The 24,721-nt window shown below is 43.5% G+C and overlaps 1 protein-coding gene across 1 annotated transcript in view; it reads right to left on the reverse strand.

The window, feature by feature from the left end:
* GOLGA5 (golgin A5) overlaps positions 1-16,401 on the reverse strand; it is a 30,792-nt gene extending 14,391 nt beyond the window's left edge. The window contains exons 1-6 of the mRNA XM_084792667.1: positions 16,160-16,401; positions 12,193-12,763; positions 9,349-9,573; positions 6,878-7,097; positions 6,166-6,289; positions 3,206-3,409 (exon numbers count right to left, since the gene is read on the reverse strand). Of these exons, the coding sequence (XP_084648793.1) occupies positions 3,206-3,409; positions 6,166-6,289; positions 6,878-7,097; positions 9,349-9,573; positions 12,193-12,733 (1,314 nt within the window). The 5' untranslated portion in view covers positions 12,734-12,763; positions 16,160-16,401. The remainder of the gene's footprint in view (positions 1-3,205; positions 3,410-6,165; positions 6,290-6,877; positions 7,098-9,348; positions 9,574-12,192; positions 12,764-16,159) is intronic.
* Positions 16,402-24,721: the final 8,320 nt, after the last annotated feature.

The following is a 24,721-nucleotide window of genomic DNA, read 5'->3' on the forward strand; positions in this document are numbered from 1 at the left end:
GCCAGAAGAGGGCATCAGAGCCTCTGAACTAGTACAGATTAAGCCACCAGATGGGCCCTGGGAACTGAGTCCTCTCTAAGAGCAACAGGTGTTCTTAACTTCTGAGCCATCTATCCAGACCTGAGCTTGTACTTTACTCACTTCATTTTATTTTATTCATTTTTTTGTGGTGCCAGAGACTGAGCCCAGGGCATATACATGCTATGTATACTTTTCCACTGAGCATTATTCCCAGGTAGCTTATATAATGTCATCTCACCATATAGAAACAAAGCCACCAGACATTTATCCACAGAGAGAAATCATAGCTTATTAAAGCTACAGGGATAAAAATGCAAGAGACCCTTGTTGAACTGTTCTTGGACCTTAGTCCCCATGATCATGTTATAGGTACAAATGCTTCATAAGAATATTTTCCTAGCCTGGCGTGGTGGTGCACACCTTTAATCCCAGCACTCAGGAGGCAGAGGCAGGCGGACCTCTGAGTTCGAGGCCAGCCTGGTCTACAAAGCAAGACTAGGACAGCCAAGGCTATACAGAGAGACCCTGTCTCAAAAAACCAAAAGAGAGAAAAAGAGAGAGAGAGACAGACAGACAGACAGACAGACAGACACACACACACACACATACAGATAGAGAATATTTTCCTCGGATTAGAGAGATGGCTCAGACGTTCTTCCAAAGGTCCTGAGTTCCATTCCCAGCAACCACATGGTGGCTCACAAGCATCCATGAGATCTGGTGCCCTCTGGTGGCACACATGTGGGCTGTACTGTACAAATAATAAATAAATCTTTTTTAAAAGAATATTTTCCTCTTATTCTTCTTTTCCTAATCATACTATATCAACTAATGCTTAGAAAACATCTATGATGTAATTGGCACTGTACTAGGAGCTCTGAGAGATAAAAAAAAAACTGTCCTCTGGAAAGCATCTTCTGCTTCACAAACTAAAGAAAATTAAAAGCACCAGTAGAAAAAAGCAATGAACTCAAGCAAGGAGGAAATGGTCAGATCCCCAACCCCCTATTGCTGAGTTCTGAGCAAGAGAGAAGGCTTTTCCTGAAAGTCAGCATTTATAGATTGAAACACAGCTAGTTTAAAACAGAGAGAAAACACAAAAGCACATTGGTGTGTGGGAATGCACTATGTGAGGCAGCTCAGGAGGTATGTGTGGGTTAATTTGTAAGGGCTTCGGATGCCAGGCTAAATTTTATTCATTTTTGTTTTGTTTGAGTTAGAGTCTTATACTGTAGCCCAGGTCAGCCGTGAACTGGTGGCAATCCCTCTATGTCGGCTTCCTAAGCACTAGAATAGTAGGCAGGTGCCAACATAGCTGGAGGCCAAATTAGTTTTATGCGACTTGGTAGACTAAAACAAATTACCAGACAGTAGGCAGGGGAGGGCTGTGAGCTAGGTACTGTTTAGGGATGCAATCATGAGCACGATAATGCCCACGCTCTCTCACCTAAGTTCTTCACCGCTGCTACACGTCTGCATTTCATTTTTGTTTTTGTTTTTCGAGACAGGGTTTCTCTGTGTAACAGCTCTGGCTGGCCACGAACTCACAGCGATCCGCCTGCCTCTGCCTCCCAAGTGCTGGGATTAAAGGCGCGCACCACCACCGCCCGGCACATCTTCATTTCTGATGTCATAATGCTACTCAATTTCTTTAGCACCGCTCTCCTCAGACCTAAGGTAAACCCTGCGGGAGCCTCCACAGTCTGATTCCAGCCCATGACTGGGTTTTATCTCTATCATCTAATCTCTAGTATGTTATGCTCCAACAATGGGCACTAGCTCCCTAGGCACACCATGTTCTCTCAGGACCCCTGCCTCTGGAACAGCTTCTTTATCTGAAATCTCTACCCTCACGTGAGCCTTTCTACACATCCTTCAAGGTTCTCTTCATAGTGTCGACTCAGTGCAGCGAACCCTGGCATCCCTCTGCACACAAAGTCTTTTCTCTCCAAGTCCCACTGTACTGCATTAATGACTTTACCCTGTCAATTATTTTGATTTTTAAAAATCTGCTAAGCTGAATGTGCCTTTAAATTAAAGGCAAACAAAACAAAACAAAACAAAACAAAAAAACCTAAGATTTTGTAAATGACTATGTGGGTTCATGCTTTACTGCCAGGTGACAGTAACATTTACCAGCACAAAATGAGGAAGATCGTTTAGGAGGTGAGGCTTCCCAACACCTAAACAGCAAGCAGCAACAAAGTGAGGTCAGGAGTTGACTGTTAGAGGCATGCTTGGAGTCTCATGAGGTGACAGGTAGGAGCAGTGTGAGCATACAGCAATGCAAGGCAGGAAAGAGGGTTCAGGAGAGGACTTAAAGGAGGCCACTCTTTAAGACTGGGAAGAGGACTCCACAGACCTAGAAAGAGTGATAAAAAAGAACAAGACAGGAGCCAAGGTGATGTTTGGCACAGAGGACAAGATCTCTGATCTCCAAGTGGGTGAGAAGGTAACAGCGCCAACTGGGTCATCAAAGTCAAAGTGCATGCAAATAATAAACTATGACAGCAAAGACATATTCAGGTCTTCTAGACATTTTTGGGAAGATAATTTCAGAAATGTAATAGATAAAAACTATATGATGGACCAAAGGGGACGAGTTCTTAATAGAGACAGCATAGCCCTAAGCATTCTGACACAGCTAAGATGCATTGAGATAAAACAGGGCACAGTTCAAAAGGAAAAGCTAAAAGCAGAACAACAACAACAACAACAAAAATCTTTTTTTTCCCTTTGGGAGGTGTCCCAAAATCTAGTCCTCATTCTACCACCGAGTGACCACTGAGCTAGGACACAGTAGTGGTAGACACACACACACACACACACACACACACACACACACACACACACACAAAGCAGCAACTCAAACAACGCAGGCAGACAGACCATGCACAGACAGACTATCCTAAATAAAATGAGAGCACATGTTTTCGCTCTGGTGAGAGGTTGAAGGCTACACTGGTGAGTGCATGACATAGCTGCTTAGCAACAACAGCATCATCAGAGATGAAGGTAGTAAGCTGAAGTTGTGGAAAGGAGTAGAAAGATGAAAAGAATTTCTACCCTTTTCACTGGAGTTCTAACTGCAGCAGGGCGATGTAGCCAACACATGCCCTCCCTGGTGTGTAAAGTGCTGGTGTCCCCCAGTGAGAAGCACAACAGAGTGTGCACTCGTACTTACCTGGAGTATCCTTGTAGCTTTCTGCTTGTAGTCAACTAACTCCTGCTTCGCAGACTCCAAGCTCGACCTGTGAAGCTTGACTTGCTGCTGGAGCTCATCAGCCTTCTTCTTCTCATCAGAATACTTTCTTTCTGCCACAGTAACTGCTTCTGCCAAATTCTGGCGTTCCACTTCCATTTTATTAAGGCGTGTAGTAAACTCACTCTGTGGTAAATTTTACATTATACATATTCTATCATTTAACATTTAGATATTTTAAGGGGATATATTAGCTCTGACCAAAAATGAGGAGAAAAAAAAAGAATAGGAAAATATAAAATTGTGGCTGTCGAGCACAACAATGCATTCAAGTCAGCAGCAGTTTGTTCAGGGTCTTTTGTCAATAGGGTCTTATTTCCAAATTTGGTGCTGGGGATCTGTTTTCTAAGAAATATGCCAGGTGTGCCAGGTACAATGTTGCACACCTAACTCCAGTACTTGGGAGGCTGAGGCAGGAAGATTACCACAAATGTGAAGCAAACCTCAGCAAGTTTTGTTTTATTTCATTTTACTTTGAGGCAGAGTCTCACCATGGAGCTCATGGCTAGACTGGCTGGCCAGAGAGCTCCAGGAATCTGCCGGTCTTCTCTGCTCACCAACAGCTTAGGTCCTAGATTTATGTTACCTTTGTCCACCCTTTTTTGAGACAGGGTTTCTCTGTGTAGCCTTGGCTGTCCTAGACTCGCTTTGTAGACCAGGCTGGACTCGAACTCACAGCAATCTGTCTGCCTCTGCCTCCTGGGTGCTGGGATTAAAGGCGTGCGCCACCACATCCAGCTCCATGTCCACCTTTTACATGAATCCAAACTCAGGTCCTCGTGCCGACACAGCACACACTTTACTAAAGGGCCTCCCCACCCCCACCTCATTGTTTTATGGCCTTAGTAGGATTTCTTTGTATGCACATACCAAAACGTGTTTATTCCAGGAGCAAATGGCACTTTTATCTCTAGCTAATACCAATACTGCTCTACACGCACTCCACAAGTTTTTATGTGAACAGCAGGTGCGTAAAGTACAACTGCTAGGCCATGTGAAAACTCTATGTCTCCATGTTTAGATCTTAAGGAACAGTCTGCTCTTAGAAATTTTTCTGAATATTTTTAGAACTGAGGTATGGGACTCTGGTTCATCTGTAAATTTTAAGGAATCTAAATACAGACTAAATATCCCTGAAGAAAGTTTCAATATCTGAGTGTCTGAACTGCAATGTGCTGCAAGTGTAAAGCATACAATGTTCTAAAGGACCAGAAGACAGAAGAGAATGTGAAATATTTCACATAATCAACACAGGGTTTCTCTATGTAGCCATGGCTGTCCTGTAACTCACTATGTAGACCAAGCAGGCTGAGTCTCAGAGATCCACCTGCCTCTGCCTCCTAAGTGCTAGGATTAAAAGCGTGTGCCCCATTGCCTAGTCACACTAGTTTTTTAAAAAATATGAACTACATGTTGGAACAAAGTTTTTTTACCCCTTACTGAAAATTCTCCACAGCCGGGCAGTGGTGGCACACGCCTTTAATCCCAGCACTCGGGAGGCAGAGGCAGGTGGATCACTGTGAGTTCAAGGCCAGCCTGGTCTATAAAGCGAGTCCAGGACAGCCAAGGCTGCACAGAGAAACCCTGTTTCAAAATACTAGGGGAAAAAAAAAAGAAAGAAAGAAAAAGAAAATTCCCCAGGACCAACCATTTTAGTCTTTCTTTCTTTCTTCTTATTCTTTTTTTTTTTTTTTTTCATATTTTAGAATGTTTACAGGTACAAAATAAAAGTCTGTAATCTTGGTTGTCCATTGGCTTTGCACTCTCTTGAATCTTATAAAAATAAATCACTAAACTGGGCATGCCCTGAATCCCCCCCAACACTGGGGAAGCAGAGGCAGGCTGATTTCTGAGTTTGAGCCCAGCCTGGTCCATAGAGAGAGTTCCAGGACTTCCAGGGCTATACAGTGAGACCTTGTCTCAGAAACAAAATGAAAATATAAATAAAGCTGCCCTCAAACAAACCACTAAAGCCGTCAGTGGATTCAGAGAGGTAGACAGGTCCAAGACTGAACTACACATAAAAATTGCTCTAAAGTGGAGCTATCCCTGGTGGTGGTGGCGCACGCCTTTAATCCCAGCACTTGGGAGATGGAGGCAGGTAGATCTATTCTGTGACTTCAAGGCCTGCCTGGTCTACAAAGCGAGTCCAAGACAGCCAAGGCTATACACAGAGAAACCTTGTCTTGAAAAAAACCTAAATAAATACATGTAGAGCTGTAAGCCAGACGTGGTGGCACACACCTTTAGTTCCAGCAGAGGTGAATGGATTTCTCAGTTTGAGGCCAGCCTGATCTACAAAGTGAGTTCCAGGACAGCAGGGAAACACAGAGAAACTGTTGAAAAACCAAAAACCAAACCAAACCCCCCAAATAGCATGCTTTTTCTTGAAATTTTCTCTTAAAGTAAATGAATCAGGTTAAACTAGAACTAGATAAGATTAAATAAAAATAAGATGCCCCAAGCTAGCATTTGCTGAAATAATGGCAATGGTTGCTACAAGTTAATTGACAGATGCACAGCTTGGTAAACATTAACCATTTTGATTTTCTTTCATACATGACATTAATTCAGCAAGGATCTCAAGGGGGTTTTTTTTTGTTGTTGTTTTGGTTTTTTGAGACAGGGTCTCTGTGCAGCCTTGGCTGCCCTGAACTTGCTTTGTAGACCAAGTTGGCCTCAAACTCATAGCGATCTGCCTGCCTCTGCCTCCTGAGTGCTGGGATTAAAGGCAAGCATCACCACACCTGGCAGGATAATTTTTTAAATATCTAGGTTTCTGTTTGATAAAAAGCATGGTAAAACTCTGCTGAAGAGCTGAGGTGCTATCAAGTGTGGAGGCACCCCTCTCTGCACCCCGAGGACAAAGAGAACATTCTGACCTGCATTTGTTTGTAGCTCTCTTGCTCTCTCTTCAGAGTGGCATCTGCTTCACGTAGCCTCTCTTGAAGAGTTTGCAGAGCTTGATTCTGCAGGCTACTACCTTCACTGTGATCTTGCATTATTCTAAAAGAAAATTCATACATGAAAGAATGCATTTCCACAGAGAACAAGCAATCAGGTACTATAATTTTTGGAGCATCTATGACTTAGTGAAACAAAAAAGATGGTCTAAGACATTCTTTTTAAAATATTTCTTTATTATATACAGTGCTATGACTGCATGTACACCTGCACATCAGAAAAGGACATTAGATCACACATTATAGATGGTTGTGAGCCACCATGTGGTTGCTGGGAATTGAACTCAGGACCTCTGGAAGAGCAGTCCATGCTCTTAACCTCTGAGCCATCTCTCTACCCCAGTCTAAGACATTCTTAACATATCTTTTTTGTATTTTTAGGTCAAATATGTACATTCAGTATATTAAATAGTGGATGGCACTATGCTTTTCAAATAAACACTCTTCAATTTAGAATTTGCTAACCATTTATCTCAAAAGTCAAAAATGAATCCATCTCCAACATTACAAGAAAATTTCCCTCTTGTCAATTTCTAAGAAACTGATGCTTCTTTGTAAGTTGGAATACACTACAATATTAGCATATTTGTATACTCCAGCTTGTCTTTTCTGTATTAACAGAACTACCTACCGTGACTTCTCACTCTGTAAGGCTTCCAGTGCTTCTGTGCGGGAACTCAGCACCTGGTCAGCCTCCTGCAGTCGCACTTTGAGGACAGCCAGCTGGGAATCCTTTGCAGCCACCGCTTCAGTGAGGTCATCGACCTGGGCTCGTAGTTCCCGAGTTATTCGATCACTCTTTGAATGGTCAACATTCCACTTTTCCACTCTTGCTCTTGCCTTATTTAATTCTATAAAAAAATAAAATTTCAAAAGCAGCATGTGACTTTAGTCTCGGCACTGGGGAGGGAGGCAGAGGAAGGCAGATCTCTGTGAGTTCAAGGCCAGCCTGGTCTACAAAGTGAGTCTAGAACAACAAAGGCTCTTCCTTATTAGACAGAGAAATCCTGTCTCAAAACAAAACAAAACAAACAAAAAATGAAGTCAGGTGTGGTGGCACACACCTGTAAACCAGGCACTTGAGAGGCAGAAGCAGGTGGATCTCTGTGACTTTGAGGCCAGCCTGGTCTACAAAGTGAATCCAGGACAGCCAGGGCTACTACACAGAGAAATCCTGTCTCAAAAAACCAAAAACTAAAATAATAAAATTTCTTTATTCAAGCAAAATAAAACACATATTTTCGTGATATAGGTAGTCTACCACCAAAAACAACTTTTAAAGATTTCAAACAAATTTCATGGGTTTCAGAAAACATTTTATTTCATGTCTATATTAGTCTGGGCAAATCAAAGCTTTTTCTAGTCAGTCTTTAATATCTTATTCCTCCCCACTTGTTTCGTGTCTAAATAAAACTTCCCACCATTCAATCACGCTGCTCTCACTGGGCCCAGGAACCACAGTAAACTCTCCTATCCCTTTTCTTCCCCCGTCGGCCACACTCCCCCTCAGTCAATACCCCCACAGACACAGATTATTTCTTTTAAAGATTTACTTATTTTTACATGTATGGGGGTTTGGCTGCATGTATGTTCCTTCATCACATGCATGCCTGGTGCCCTGGAGGTCAGAAAAGGACATCAGATCCCCTAAAACTAGAGTTATAGATGGTTTTGACCCACCATGTGAGTGTTCAAAACAGAACCCGGCTCCTCAGAAAGAGCAGCCGGTGCAGCTAGCTACTAAGCCATGTATGTCTCCAGTCCCAACATTAAAATAAAATCATTTCTGAAGAAGTGGAGGGTTTTTACGTGCAGGTTATGTCCCTGCACGGTTCCAGAGGACACCATTCACACTGAATTCCAGGTTCGTTTATGGGCCCTGGAGTGGCTGCAACACTGTGACCATGTCCACTAGAGTCCAGCACTTTATATCCTCGAGCTTTGGTTCGTGAAATAGTTCCCCATACCGTTAGAATAAACAAATCAAATAATTGGATTACTATTAATATCTGGTTTCTACTGGTTCCTAAATCTAGTGGTTTACACATGTGAGCCCAGTACTTGTGAGGCTGAAACAGAAAGACTGCTGCAGGTCTGAGGTTACCCTGCACTACACTGCAAGACTCTAGCCTCCATTTTTTTCTTTTTTCTTTTTGTTTTAAATTTTAAGTCAGGAAATTTATTTTTTTTTAAATAAACATATATTTATTTTTATTTTTTAATTTTATTTTATTAATTTATTCTTATTACATCTCAATGGTTATCCCATCCCTTGTATCCTCCCATTCCTCCCTCCCTCCCATTTTCCCCTTACTCTCCTCCCCTATGACTGTGACTGAGGGGGACTTCCTCCCCCTGTGTATGCTCATAGGGTATCAAGTCTCTTCTTGGTAGCCTGCTATCCTTCCTCTGAGTGCCACCAGGCCTCCCCATCCAGGAAACGCGGTCAAATATGAGGCACCAGAGTTCATGTGAAAGTCAGACCCCACTCTCCACTCAACTGTCCATTGGCTAGATCTGGGTAGGAGTTTGAGGTTTATAGCCTGTATTGTCCTTGGCTGGTGCCATAGTTTGAGCTTTTTTTTTTCTTTTTAATTTTTTAATTTAGTGGTTTCTTTTTTTTTTTTCTTTTTTTCTTTTTTCTTTTTGGTTTTTCGAGACAGGGTTTCTCTGTGTAGCTTTGGCTGTCCGGGACTCACTTTGTAGACCAGGCTGGCCTCGAACTCACAGCAATCTGCCTGCCTCTGCCTCCTGAGTGCTGGGATTAAAGGCGTGTGCCACCACCGCCCGGTAATTTAGTGGTTTCTTTTTTTTTTTTTTTTTTTTAAGAGACAGGGTTTCTCTGTGTAGCCTTGACTGTCCTGGACTCATTTTGTAGTCCAGGCTGGCCTCGAACTCACAGCAATCCGCCTGCCTCTGCCTCCCGAGTGCTGGGATTAAAGGCGTGTGCCACCACGCCCGGTAATTTAGTGGTTTCTTAAGCATCTAAACTAGCCAAGATTCTGCTTTGTGCTCATAGAAGAAATGGTTCTATTTTTAAATTTAGGCCCAACATTTCCATGGAAATAACAATTCACAAGCCCCATGTAATTAAGGTCCTACCTTCTTGAGTTTCTTTGGATCTCTGAAGTAATGAGGCCATTTCCTGATTTAAAGACTGGACTTCATTCCTGAGCAACTGATTCTCCAGTCGGAGATTAGACAGCTCGTGTGACATGCCCCCGTCACTAGGTGCTGAGCTGTGCTCCATGCTGGTGGCATTTGATGCTATGCTTTCCTTCAAGGACTCACTGTGGCCTTCAGGCACAGAATCAGAACTACTCACCTCTGTAAAACAAGAACACACTATGTAAACAGCATAGTCGCTAAGTAAGCAGCAGTCACTTGCTTTTGGAATGCTTCTTGGTGCATTGGTTGCTATAGTTTGGATCCCAGAAAAACACCATTAATTCTCAACAGATACCACTCATGAAAATATAGTCTTACACATGGAGTCTACAGACCTACAGAGATCCTCAAAGTCTGGACACACTGGAAGAGAGAATATGAACCAGTTCTAGGAAGAAGAAAGCCAGAGATATTCTTCCCCAGAGACGGGGTTTCTGTGTAACAGCCCTGGCTGCCTTGAACTCTGTAAACCAAGCTAATCTGGAACTCAGAGATCCACCTGCCTCTGTCTCCTAAGTGCTGGGATTAAAGGTGTGCATCACCATACCCAGCTGCTGGAGATAATTTAAAACGATGTGTTCCCTTGTTTCTGACATGGTTTTGAGAAAAGGAAGAAGTGTCAACCCTGAAAACAGAGAAGGCACAACGGAACAGCTGTGGGGTTCAAAGCAAGAAGACTAATGTGTTATGACCAAACTGACCCTAAAATTGATTTACTAAATGATGCCACGAGTTCAAATCCATCTTGTTTTTAATTAAGTGTAATGCAAATTCACTTATTTTATTTTTAATTTTTAATGTGTATAACTAGTTTGCCTGTTTGTATGTCTGTGCACTTCATAAACGTGCTATGCCCATGGAGGCCTGAAGAGTGTTTTATCCCCTGGAACTGAGGTGGCAGGCAGTTGTGAGGCACCATATGGATGCTGTGAACTAAATCTAGGTCCTCTGGAAGAGCAGCCAGTGTTCTTAACCACTGAGCCATTCCTTTAGCCCCTCATTTAACTTATTTTTTAAATTATGTGGGCAAAAGGGGACTTTCCACAAGGTTAGATAAGCAAGTGATAACATGGTGAAATCCTCAGTGCCTTTAGTAATGGAGTAAATGCAAACTAAAAACATAAGAAGCCACTGGGTGCAGGGGAACACACCTGTAACCCTAACACTTGGAGAGGCAGAGGCAGGAGGATCACCATGAGATTGAGGCTACTGGGCTACCCTATGAGTTCAAGGCCAGTCTAGGCTACAATATTTCTCAAAATTAGTAACAATGAGATCCAGGTTGATAGCACATGCTAATAATTTTAGCACTTAGGAGTATGACATGGACAATTACAAGTTCTAGATCTTGTCTCCAAATACCAATAAATAAATAAAGAAGGAAAGACTTTTCCCCCCAAAAAAAGTCAGGGTCAGCAAGAAAGAGACTCTTGCTGCCCAGTCTAACAACCTGAGTTAAATGCCAGAACCCAATCAGCTGATTACATGCCTCTGTGGCACACATGCCTCTGTATCCACACACTGCCAAAAAATAAGCACATATATTTTATCTATTTTTTTGTTTTGTTTTGATTTTGGTTTTTCCAGACAGGGTTTCTCTGTGTAGCCTTGGCTGTCCTGGACTCACTTTGTAGACCAGGCTGTCCTGGAACTCACAGAGATCCGCCTGCTCTGCCTCCCAAGTGCTGGAAGTAAAGGCGTGTGCCACCACACCTGGCTAAGCACATATATCTTAAAACACGGACAGTTCTTCATTAGATCAAATAAGTAAAAGAGGGAGTTTAATATCTGAAAGTATAATTTAAAAATTTAATGCAGGGATATGTACATACATATATATGACTTAATTGAAACTCAAGGTTATTTTATCTGATTTCAATGTTATAAAGTTAAAAATCCTAAAACTAGAGCAGGAACTGGGCGTGGTGGCGCACACCTTTAATCCCAGCACTCGGGAGGCAGAGGCAGGCAGACCTCTCTGACTTCCAGGCCAGCCTGGTCTACAAAGTGAGTCCAGGACAGCCAAGGCTACACAGAGAAACCCTGTCTTGGGAAAAAAAAATTCATAAAAGTAGAAAATTCTCAGTCAGGTGGTGGTGGCACATACTTTTAATCCCAGCACTTGGGAGGCAGAGGCAGGCAGATTTCTGAGTTCGAGGCCAGCCTGGTCTACAGTTAGTACAGGACAGCCAGGACTGTTACACAGAGAAACCCTGTCTCGAAAAACCAAAACCAAATCAAACAAAGTAGAAAAATCTCTTAATTGTAATTAAGGGGAAAAAGGTAAGTAACTTAAAGGTCCAAAGAAAAACAAACAAACAAACAAACAAACAAACAAAACCATAATTAAATTTAGAATGTATTTACCACTTACACATAACTTTTAAAAATTACATTATTCAATAAATAGACTGTAAAAGAAAGACTGTAGGGTAGCCTATAGATTAAAATTATATTAAGATTTCAATTCTTCTTTGGAGTCTCAAAGAGTCTAATTTATTTCTTTCTCTTTTCTTTTTCGGTATTTCTAGACACGGTTTTCTCTGTGTAATCCTGGCTATCCTGGAACTCATTCTACAGACCAGGCTCTCTTTGAAACACTCCTCTAAGACAGTACTGACGTCATCCTTGTTTACAATGCACACTGGCCAAGATCCCTCTTATACCTGTGGGGACAGATCCTGTAACAGTGGATGAAGAATACTACTCAAACATTTTTAACTTAGGATGACACCTCCATTCTGCTTAATTCTGAAAGAAACAGGACTGATTTACTACCAGGACTCTGGCTCCCAGGACTTTCTTCCACGGCCTTGATGGCAGTTATACTGGTGTTCAGAGAGCTGACACTTGATGCCTGAGAACCTGGGAAGACAGGTGCTTTGCCCTTCTCCTTCTTGGTCTCCACTCTCCCAGTGGGCTCCTTCTGGGAGCTGTTAAGAAAATCAAACAGCAGTTCATCATCAGGCTCTGACTTTTTCCTCCGAACAAACTGGGATGAAGACCTAGGGACAGGCCCGTGCTCAGTGGGATGGGAGACCTCCCCAGCTGTCCTGGACCCTACTTTCACGTTTGCTGTGCCAGCTATGAGAGTGGCTTTTTGCTGTCGGATGTTATCAGCAGCTGAAGAAATATAGTTAGCTTTAGGTCCAGTCTGGTAAGTTGAGTCTGTGTTTTGCTGGTCAAGTTCGGGATAGTCAGTGTTTCTGCTATAAAAGATGTTGCTGGTGTTCTCCTTTCTGAGAGCTGTTGCAGCCCCTTGATCAACGCGGTTTAAAAGATCTTCAGCCCTTCCAGCAAGATCAGCAAACCAAGACATGATGGTAGCAGAATAGTCCTACCAATGAACCTGTAAGAAAGGACAAAGTGTGATCAGCCTGTCTTCTAGAAAGAGGCTAAAATCGTTCCCTGCCTCTTACTAGCCAGGCAACCTTGAATGACTTACTAATAGAAGCTGAGAAACCTCATCTTGAAAATGTAGAACAGGGCTGGAGAGATGGCTCAGTGGCTAAGAGCACTGTCTGCTCTTCTAGAGGTCCTGAGTTCAATCCCCAGCAACCACATGGTGGCTCACAACCATCTATAATGCTAGCAAACATGTAGGCAGAATATTGTATTAATAATAAATAAATCTTAAATAAAAAAAGAAAGAAAGAAAATATAGAACAGTAAGTATACTTCCTTACAGAGTGTTTTTGTAAATATACTGTGATGGTTTTGTGCTGTACTGTCCATCAAGCCTCTGTGAACAAATCTTCCTAGCTGAACCTTTCAAGTAGTTGGAGCTACAGGAACTTACCACCACATGTAGCTCAGCATGGTTTTAAGATCAAATAATAGGAGAAATACCTTTTGGGATGCTTAGCATACAGAAACCCTCTCTACTAGTGTCCACTATGGCTATTACAACAACTACTAATTTCCTTATTATTTCAAAAGGGTGAATCTTAGCATAGAGAAACCATATGCTACAGACTCACTCATATACTGAACTCCAAACCCCAAGACCTCAGAATGTGATTTTATAGAGACAGGATCTTTAAAGATGTAATTTAAATTAAACTTCTAATTAAACTTATTAGAAGAAATATATACACAAATAGTCATAATGAGAAAAGACAACTATCTGTAAGCTAAAGTGAATCCTCAGAAATCAGCCTGCAAAGCAGGCAAGCCAGTTGAGCAGGTAAAAGCCTTTGCCCTGAAGCTTGACAATCTAAATTCAATCCACAGAATTCATGAGGGAATGAGGCAGAAGCCCTGAGAAAGCTGTCCTCTGACCACACATAAGCCCACATTTGAAAGCACTTATTCAACTAATAAGTAAAATAATAATGATGATGATGATGATGATAATAAATAAAAATCATCCTTGCCAACATCTTCATCTTGGATTTAGAACTGTGAGAAAAATCTATTTTACTGTTAATCCACGCAGCTTATGATACTTTTTCATGGATGCCCTCACGAACTCATACAGGATTCAAACAGCAAAAAAAAAAAAAACTTGGCAAAATTCCAGCACAACCAAATAAAAGCAGTCTCTGAGGTTTGTTTCAAAGAACTAAACTTGAAAAAAGCAAAGCAGGGGGTGGCAGCATACACCTGTAGTCCCAGCATTCGAGAGGCAGAGGAAGGCAGATCTGTGAGTTTAAGACCAGCCTGGTCTACATAATGAGTTCCAGGACAGCCAGGGCTACATAAAGAAACCCGTCTTAAAAAAGTAAAAAAAAAATAAAAATAAAAATAAAGACCAAAAGAGGAAAAAAAGCAAAACAAACACCACCTGATCGTTAAAAAAGCTATTATTGGCCGGTGGTGGTGGCCCACCCCTTTAATCCCAGCACTTGGGAGGCAGGCAGATCAATGTGAGTTCCAGGCCAGCTGGTCTACAAACTGAGTCCAGGACAGCCAGGGCTGTTACACAGAGAAACCTTGTCTCAAAAAACAAAAAATGAAAACAAAACAAAACAAAAAAACCTATTACTGCTAAAGTGAAACATTCCTGATGGGCTGTGGTAGCTCACACCTTTAATCCTAGCACTGGGGAGGAAGACAGGTGGATCTCTGAGTTCCAGGCCAGCCTGGTCAACAGAGTGCATTTCAGGACAGCCAGGGCTACACACAGAGAAACCCTGTCTTGACAACAACAAAAACTGAAGCACTTCTGTGATTTACACACCCAGCACATATAGGTCTAAAGTAAATTTTCAGTAACTTAAATACTTAGAACGTATGATGTGTATGTTGACCTTGGTTCAAAATGTTTTCAAAAATAACTGTACAAACGATTCAACCAACACATGTGACCACCTATAGATGCCACATAAATCAAGGCAATGAAGTAATTAGTCTTCATGCTATAGAACAGAGTACACAACAAAGTCAACAATGGGGGGCTGGAGAGATGGCTCAGAGGTTAAGAGCACTGACTGCTCTTCCAGAGGTCCTGAGTTCAATTCCCAGCAACCACATGGTGGCTCACAACCATCTATAATGTGACCTGATGCATACTATATACATAATAAATAAATATTTAAAAAAAACAAAAACAAAAAAAACAAAAAACAAAGTCAACAATGGTTGTTGAATGTGGCTGGCATTGCTCTGGCCTGGAACTGTCACATGGCTAACTCTTGGGCTTTCTTTACTAAAATGATATCAGAGTTGTCTTTTCTTCCCATCTAAGCTAGATCTTTTTCTTATGTGTGTATGAACACACACACACACACACACACACACACACACACACACACACACACACCCCTTTTGCCTTACAGTGGTTTGGGTTGTTATAATCGTTGCTTTTTAAACATCTTTCTCTCCCGGTCGGGGATAGGAGTGGGTGGATCAACACAATGCCTGTTTTGCTCACTAATGAATTCCCAGAATCTAGCCCACACAGGCACTCCAAGAAACACTACTGAGGCAACTCATCTTCATATGCCAAGTGTTGTGCAGACAGTATCACGAATAACTTTTGCAGCTACATTAATGTGGTAAATTGCAATGTTCTTTAGAGACAACCATGGATATGGTTTAGGAAGATCCCAGAGCTTTGATGGCATCTCAGACACTGAAATCTAAGTAAACCCAGTGCCAAAAACCACCTTTTAACCCCTTCCTCTCCGTATTTAACCTCCTCAGGGAGTTCACTGTTTAAACATATTCTTTAGGGAAACCATTAAGTGTGTATTTCAGTTTATGAGTAATTAAATGAAAAAGGAGGATGACATGTATTATAACACAAACGAAATACTGGTGGTGAGCGAGAGAAAATTAACTCTCTTAATAAAAATGCCTAACGACACTTATTAATTTATGTCTTGCCTCCCAGCTGAAAGTTAATGGGGCTTTAAAATACTGCCAGGGACCTTGACATGGATTATAGACACTGAGCTTGGGCCTGGGCTCTTGTCTCTGGGTCAGACTGACTGCAGAGGGGGGACTTCAGTGGTGCAAAGCCAGCTGAAAAGTCAGACATCACACAGAGAGGGGTCACGGGTCAGAGGCTAGGCCCGGACCATGGGTTCCCGGGAGGAGAGGACACACCCAACTGCGCCCCCAGAGCAAGTGAGAGTCCCGGTGGAGGACAGTCAGCCTTGGTGACCTGAGCCTAAAGTAAGGGGCTATGGCGTCCCCCCTTCCTTGGCCTTGAGCGAAGATCAGCACGACGCGCTCGGGAAAGGCAGAGACCGGGTCCCACAGGCCAAGCCTTCCCGCCCGCGGACTGTTTGCGCCTCACCTGAGGACGCCGAGCGGCTATGCCGCGGCCTCGTCGCCCACTCGGGCCGCCTCAGCAGCCGGCTGCTCCCGGACCTGCCGGCTAGGTCTTCCGGGAGACGTGGAAGGGCAGCGAGGACCTCAAAACAGAGTGGCCGCCCAGCTGCCTGAGCGGCGGGGAGCCGAGCGCCGGCTGCCGGACGCCTAGAAGGCCACTCAGGCGGCGAAGGAGGCGGCCGCAGGGCCCTAGAGCCTGGCCACGCCCCTTTCCGTCGGCCGCCGAAATGGGCGCCGCGCCAGCGTGCGCATGACGTAACCACCGCCTGCACGCGGCCGCCACAACATTGCGGGTCACGCCCACAATTGGGGCGTGGTCCCGTGACGGATAATGTGAAGGACAGGAGAGGGTCCAACCTAATCTGGGCGGGGCGTGAGCATCAGGTGAGCCCGCCCAGGCCTCTGAGCTCCTCCTTCCTCTGGAATCCAAAGGTTTTATAGATGAGAATTCTGAGGCAGAGGATGGGAATACAGAAACAGTGATCCCGGAGCCAGTAAATAGAATAAATAGCCAGGACTGACAACCTAACTGCCATTCATATAGTGGAAAGAGAACTTGTACACACACACACACACACACACACACACACACACACACACACATTAATGCGCATTCTGATTAATTAAGAATATAATTTAAGCCGGGCGTGGTGGCGCACCCCTTTAATCCCAGCACAGAGAAACCCTGTCTCAAAAAAAAAAAAAAAAAAGAATTTAATTTAAATAGCTGAGTGTGGTAGCACTCCTTTAATCCCAGCACTCAGGAGGCAGAGGCAGGCGGACCCATGTGAGTTCGAGGCCAGCCAAGGCTCCACAGAGAAACCCTGTCTCGAAAAACCAAACCAACCAAACAAACAAACAAAAAAACTTTTTTAAAAAAAGAAACTGGGTGGTGATGGCTCACCCCTTTAATCCCAGCACTTGGGAAGCAAAGGCAGGCAGATCACTGTGAGTTCAAGGCCAACCTGGTCTACAAAGTGAGTCCAGGACAGCCAAGGCTGTCTTGAAAAACAAAAACAAAAACAAAAACAAAAACAAAAAAGAAAGAAGCCAGGCATGGTGGCTCACACTTTTAATCCCAGCAATCAGGGAGGCAGAGGCAGGTAGATCTCTGTGAGTTCAAGGGCAGCCTGGTCTACAAAGCATGTTCAGGACAGCCAAGAAACCCAGTCTCAAAAAACCAAAAATTAAAATAATATGAAATAAAAATAAAACCTTAACCCTGGTTTTATGAAGCTTGCTTCAAGTGGCAGAGACAGATTTTGCCTAAACCAATGAATGTGCAGTAGTTTCAGAGCATTGGCAAGGTTATAAAAAGAAAAATGGGCATGGGTGATGGGGTGATGGGGCTAGAGAGATGGCTCAGTGGTTAAGAGCACTGATTGCTTTTCCAAAAGTTCTGAGTTCAGTTCCCAGAAACCACATGTTGGCTCACAACCATCTACAATGTGATCTGATGCCCTCTTCTGGCTTGCATGTGTACATGCAGCAGAACATTGTATATATAATAAATCTTTTTTTTTTTTTTTTTTTTTTTTTTTTTGGTTTTTCGAGACAGGGTTTCTCTGTGTAGCCGTGGCTGTCCTGGACTCACTTTGTAGACCAGGCTGGCCTCGAACTCACAGCGATCCACCTGCCTCTGCCTCCCGAGTGCTGGGATTAAAGGCGTGCGCCACCATGCCCGGCTATATAATAAATCTTAAAAAGAAAGAAAGAAAGAAAGAAAGAAAGAAAGAAAGAAAGAAAGAAAGAAAAGAAAAAAACAGGGAACCTGGGCAAAGTGGTGCACACCTGTAATCCCAGCACTGGGGGAGTCAGAGGCAGGCAGATCTCTGTGAGTTCAAGGCCAGCCTGGTTTACAAAGGTGAGTCCAGGACAGGCTAAACAGAGAAACCCTGTCTGGGAAAAAACAAAAAAAAACTCCTCCACCCCCACAAAAAAGGAAAAACAGGGAGAAGTGACCAGAGGCAGGAAAATAAACCAGTCAGGGTCCTTTGCAGAAGTGATAACTTGAGACCTAAAGGAAAAGAGTAAAGGTTTTCTGTTCAAAGCACTATAGTTATCTTCTGCATACAATTCACAGATACTTTGAAATGGCTGTTCAAAAACAAACAAACAAAAATGTGTGTTCGATAGTTCACTTACTATAGTCCAAGAATAGCCACACAACCCCTCAGACGCAGATGTCAGTCAGGTGTGGGTGGTTTATTGTTGCACACCCCAAGACTGACCAGTGGACTTGAGAGCCAAACTGTGACGCTGAGATGTTCTCGGATTGAGCTTTTTAAAGGGAGGAGAGGGAGACAAAAACAAAACAACAAAAAAATCCTATTTTTTTTTTTGGAAGAATCAATTCTATTTTAGGCACATTGTGCCTAGGTAGCTAGACAAATATTTCAGCTGACTTTTAAGATGATTGGCTGAGATAAGAACCCAGAGACTTTCCAGTTCCCTCTTTTGGGGGTTTTGAGGACTTTTCAGTTCCCTAACACCTCCATGAGAAAGGAATATAACATGCTAATGTCGTTTTTACTTAAGCAGAACATACATTTATCATTAATCCAGACAGGACATAGATTTATTATTTCATCATTATTATGTTTTAAATAGCAAGTGTTGGATTGCACAGTAAGGAAGACAAAATGGTTGTCTTTTTTTTTTTTATTATGTTTACAATGTTCTGCCTTCATGTGTGTCTGAGTGCAGCCATCTTAACAATAGCATCGTAGGCTGACAGGAAGAACATACAGAACAATTAACATTGTTAGCCGAGCAAGAGCGCCACCCCCCCCCCCACCTCACCCTGTCGGCTTGGAATTTACTGCATTCTACCTCACCCTGCTTAGAATTTACCTCTGAGAAGAGTTGAATATTCCAAGTTAGCTTAAGTTAGCTATAGCTCAGCCATGTTACCTATATGCTTGTTGCTGAAAGTAGCCAAATAGGTCAAGTTAAGAAAAATTTCCACTGCTACACCCCATAGCCCCTTCGCCACCTTACCCCCGGAATCTGGCAGCCTGAGATAGTTCTGAGAGTAACCGCATCCTCAGATCCACCCCAATTTCACTCTAACACCTGCCAAGACCAACAGCCTCCAGGCTGCCCCCCCTCACTCCTTCCCGTGCTCCATTTAATCTACCCAATCCCCTTAGAGTGCAACTTTAGTAACCAGTAAGATGTACAATAACCACTCTTGCTAAATTCTGCTTCTGTAAAGGGTATTTAAACCCACTGCTTTGGCTACTTGGGGTCCTCAACTCTTCCGAGCTTGATGGACCCTGACCTGTCAGCTCAATAAAATTCCTCTGTTTTTGCATCGACTCTGGACTCTGACTCTCAATGAGCTTCCAGGAATAGACTCTGACGATCTGAGTCTAACAAGGTCACGCTCATATATCTTCCCTCAAACATCTGCCAGAATCAACTGCCCCCAACCCGCCAAAATAAAAAAAAAATAAAAAAATCACCTAGGCTACACAGAGAAACCTTGTCTCAGAAAAACAGATTTCTGGCTGTTAGATAAAGCCAGCCTTCGTCAGAAAGTTGTGAAACCTCTTCCCACTTGCCAAAAGGAGTCATTTCCCTTACCTCTAGCGAGCTGTGTCACCTATCAGCATATCAAAGCCCATGCTGGCCTCCAGGCTCCCTCAGTATCACATTTCAAAGCCCGAGGGAGCATCCTGCCCTTCCCTCCACCCAGCTTCTTATCTTCCTTAAAATCCACATGATTTGTTCACTATTTCTTTCCTTTTTTAAAAAAAGATTTTATTTAACTTTAATTTATGTGCATTGGTGTGAGGGTGTCAGATCTTGCAGTTAAAGACAGTTGTGAGCTGCCATGTGGGTACTAGGAATTGAACCTGGGGCCTTTGGAAGAGCAGGCAGTGCTCTTACCCACTGAGCCATCTCACCAGTCTATCGTTCACTATTTCTATTCCCACTCTTGCTATCCTCTCACTCTCTCTCCCAATCTCTTGTTATCCCCTCTCACTCTTTTTCTGTCTCTTACCCCATCCCTTGCGTTCCTCTTGCACTCTTTGCTCTCTCACGCTGTGTTCTATTCTCTACTGCTGTCTCGCTATCTCCTCTATCCCCTCCTGCTCTCTCCCTTTCTTAGCTTGTCAGACCAAAGTAACTCCATTTTGCTTAAAACTCCCATTTCTGTATTTGGGTGACCTACCCCCTTGAACTCCGGATCTAGAAAAGCCCATACAAGGTACACTTGGCACAGAAACATAGAATAACCAATCAGCTGGAAAACAGGGAAGTACTAAATGTCCAGACATTCCCCCCAGATCTCCCAAAAAGTTATTCCTTAGAAGTTAATCCTCTGTGGTTTGGCACCGGACTCGTACTGGGCTAGTACCAACCAGGTTAAAGGGCAATATTCCCCATCATATACCATAAAACCAATTTCTTTGTCTAAAACCAGTTCCAGGCTCCCATTCCTAGTCCACTGTATTGGTGAGGGAGGGAGTCCCTGCCTAGGCTTGAATAAACAACCCTCACACACTTGCATCGGAAGTGGCTTCTGAATGGTCTTTGGGGACCTTGAGATCTGGGCATAACAAGCTCTGGCCACGTTCAGTCTACTTTCATTTCTCTGCTCTAGACTCTTCCAGATGTCTCTGGATATTTCCTCCCTTATTTACAATTAAAAAAAAAATAACCTAATAATGGAGCAGTTAAGTAGGCAGTTTCGGGCTGGAGAGATGGCTCAGTAGTTAAGAGCACTGATTACTCTTCCAAAGGACCCAGGTTCAATTCCCAGCACCCACATGGCAGCTCACAACTGTAATTCCAGTTCCAAGGCATCTGACACCCTTAACCCCACACCAATGCACATAAAGTAAAATTAAATAAATTGTTTTTTTTTTAAAGTAGGCAGCTTCTTTACTACACCCTTTCACATACACTCTGCAAGAGAAGCAAGTGATCTTAACAACTGCACTATCTCTCCTGCCCCAAATTTGAACTTTAAAAATTTTAGAATTAGGAGCTGGAGAGAAGGCTCAAAGGTTAAGAGCACAGTCTGTTCTTCCAATTCCTAGCACCCAACAAGGTGGCTAACCACCACCTGTAATGAGATCTGGTGCCTTCTTGTGGTGGGCAGGCACCGTGTGGGCAGAATACTGTATAAATAATAAAAAAAAAACTTTTTTAAAAATTTAGAATTAAATAATTAGTTTTGGGACACGGTCTCAATGTATATGTTTCCTATGCAGACCAACCTGTCCTTAAATTCACAAAGAACCATCTTCCTAATGAGTGTTTGGATTAAAGGCAAAAACAAGATGAATGAGAGAAAAGCCAACCATCAGGAGGAACTTCACAGTGTGTACATCTGAGATGTCGCTTGTGCTAGTTAATTATTAAAGAGAGGAACAGTCTGAGAGACTAGGAGTTAGACGGGCTTCCTGGTAGGCAGACAGCTGGGAAAGGAGCCATGGCTAAGTAGTGAAGGTGGGAATCTTCTAGATGAACTGCTTCTTCCTCAACCTTGAGACTGGAGACAAAGCCTGGCAATGTTTGTCTCGCATTAGTAGGCTCCCTATGGAGTTCAAGACTGGATCAAGATGTGTCGCACCACACTTCTGGGACAAGCAACCAGCCTAGCTTTCTTCAAACTGACCAGCTCTAAATTAGGGGAAGAAAACTCTACAGAAGTTGCTTTTTTTTTTTTAATTTTTAATTTTTTGGTTTTTCAAGACAGGGTCTCTCTGTGTAGCCTTGACTGTCCTGGATTCGCTTTGTAGACCAGGCTGGCCTCGAACTCACAGCAATCTGCTTGCCTCTGCCTCCCGAGTGCTGGGATTAAGGGCATGTGTCACCACCGCTCAGCTCTACAGAGGCTTTAAGGGCCTCAGTGTTTGAGAAGAGCCTGGGCTTTGCAGCTTTCCAGCTCTACTTTGCAAAGGGTCCGTTTCTCCGTGTATGTTGTATGTGTGCCTCATCGCCCCCCCCCCATACCTTTCTTAACTGATTCTGTCTGCAGGCGTGACTTTTCTTGACTGCTACAGGCTGTGTTTCAGATTTCCCCTGCTTTCTTTCTTTGTTTTTTTTTTCAATATGGTTTTTCCAAGATAAGGTTTCTCTGTGTAGCCTTGGCTATCCTGAACTCACTTTGTAGACCGTGATTAAAGGTGTGTAACACCACACCTGGCTTCTGCTTTCTAATTCTTTAACTGGTAGGGAAAATGAAACTGACCAAGCCCCCTAGACTATATCAAGTTCTTTGTACAAGAATTTACTAATGTTGAGCTGGGCAGGGGGAGTGGGGGGGGGAGAAGGAGGGGGGGCAGAGAGAGAGAGAGAGAAAGAGAGAGAATATCCAATTAACCAAAATTGACCTGAGATACCAAAACTGAAATTGGATTTCAGGGTTACTGGGGCAAAGGTTAAGAAATAGGCCTACAGGAGATAATCTGGCCAGCTGCAAAGAGTAGCCCCACTAGAGATAGTGCTGCCTAGTGACTGACCCAAAGGCTCCGACCAGAGATGGAGTTGATAAGAGACCTAGTTTTATGACCACTTTCCTTCCTGCCCACTGGAGCTAGGGTTAATAGGAAACCAGACACTTCCCTGGACAAGGTAGTGAACAAAGAAAGCTAAGCCATGGGTGGTCTTGGAGCCTTTTTCTGTAGCTTGTCACTTTAGACATTAGACCTCTTTATGTTACTCAACCAATAGATGCTTGCCAGGTTGGAACTCCCCTGCTTTGGGGCACTGGGAGGGATAGGAATCTATACATTTACCCTCAGCCTAGAGATCAGGGCTCTTTCTGGATATCACTGTGTTGGTGTCCAGAGACCGGCTCTGAGTCAATCAAAGGTCCTCATGTATATTACATCGGTAACGAGTCCTGATGTGTTTTTTGGGGGGTCTCGCGATCTGGGTACAGCAGACCAAGGCCGCATAATAAAACTCTATCTCTGCCAGGCATGGTGGTGCACGCCTTTAATCCCAGCACTTGGAAGGCAGAGGCTAGCCTGGTCTACAGGTGAGTCCAGGACAGCCAGGGATACACAGAGAAATCTTGTGTCAGGAAAAAAAAAAATCCCAGGAGAAACCTAGCACCAGGCCCTGCTGAGAAAGTGGAACCGCTGGGATGGTGGCATTTTCCTGACAGGAGTGTGACAGGCTACTTTGGAAACATTTTACTATGGCAACTAAAGTTAAACAGGCCTGCTCTGTGACTCACAGAGGCCTTCACCACTTCCCTTTGGCCCCGCCTCATTATGCCATCCCCATTGACTCAGCCCCTGGAGGCTGGCTGGTTTTTCTGTCACCCTCACTATGAAAGTCCAAGTGTGTTTCTAGTTTGGTTCTGTAATTCCACTTCCTTGTTCTACCTGACTCCAAAAAATAAAATTGAGGCCGTTGGGAGAGATGCATCAACAGTTAAGAGCACTGTCTGCTCTTCCAGAGGACCAACATGCACACACATGCACATGTACACTCATACACACACAAATAAAAATAATAAAAATAAATCTTTAAAAAATTAAATTGAAGCCGGGCGTGGTGGCCCACGCCTTTAATCCCAGCACTCCGGAGGCAGAGGCAGGCAGATCACTGTGTGTTCGAGGCCAGTCTGGTCTACAAAGCGAGTCCAGGACAGCCAAGGCTACACAGAGAAACCCTGTCTCGAAAAACCAAAAATATAAATAAATAAATAATTAATTAATTAAATTGAGCCGGGTGTGGTGGCACACGCCTTTAAGCCCAGCACTCAGGAAGCAGAGGCAGGCATATTGCTGTGAGTTTGAGTCTAGTCTGGTCTGCAGAGTGAATTCCAGGACAACCAGGACTACAAGACAAACCCTGTCTCAGAAAACCAAACCGACCCAAACCAAAGCACAAAATTAAATTGATGCTCTTTGTGCACTTCCAGCTTCCAGCAGCAGAGGGCACTTGGTACTTAGAAACACATCTGTGCTTTTAGCTGGTTTGCCAGGTAAAATGAGCATTGATCTATTCTTTTATTCACTGAGCACAGAGTATATGTCCACAAATGACATTTTATGTTTCCTGGCCTGTGTGGAATATCCTCCAGGTGTGACAGGTAACTGCTGTTTTCCTGGAGGCTAAACCTCTTTGGGAGAGGAGTGCCTCTACCACTGAGCCCCTGAGGAAAACTCCTAGACCTGCCTGGTATTGTTTCTTTGTATCTTTTTTGTTTGTTTGTTTTTGTTTTTTGAAACTAGCTTTCTCTGTGTAGCCTTGGCTGTCCTGGGCTGGCTTTGTAGACCAGGCTGGCCTCAAACTCACAGAGATCCACCTGCCTCTGCTTCCTGAGTGCTGGGATTAAAGGTGAGCGCCACCACACCCAGCCTTTAGGATGTACGTGTTGGAAATTTAACAGTGCAACAATGTTAAGAGTGGGACCTTTAAGAAATCATTAGGTGGGCTGGAGAGATGGCTCAGCGGTTAAGAGCACTGTTTGCTCTTCCGAAGGCCCTGATTTCAATTCCCAGCAACCACATGGTGGCTTACAACCATGAGATCTGGTGCCTTCTTGTGGTAG

This window comes from Acomys minous (assembly GCF_964271855.1).
Source record: "Acomys minous genome assembly, chromosome: 8".
Classification (NCBI taxonomy): Eukaryota; Metazoa; Chordata; class Mammalia; order Rodentia; family Muridae; genus Acomys; species Acomys minous.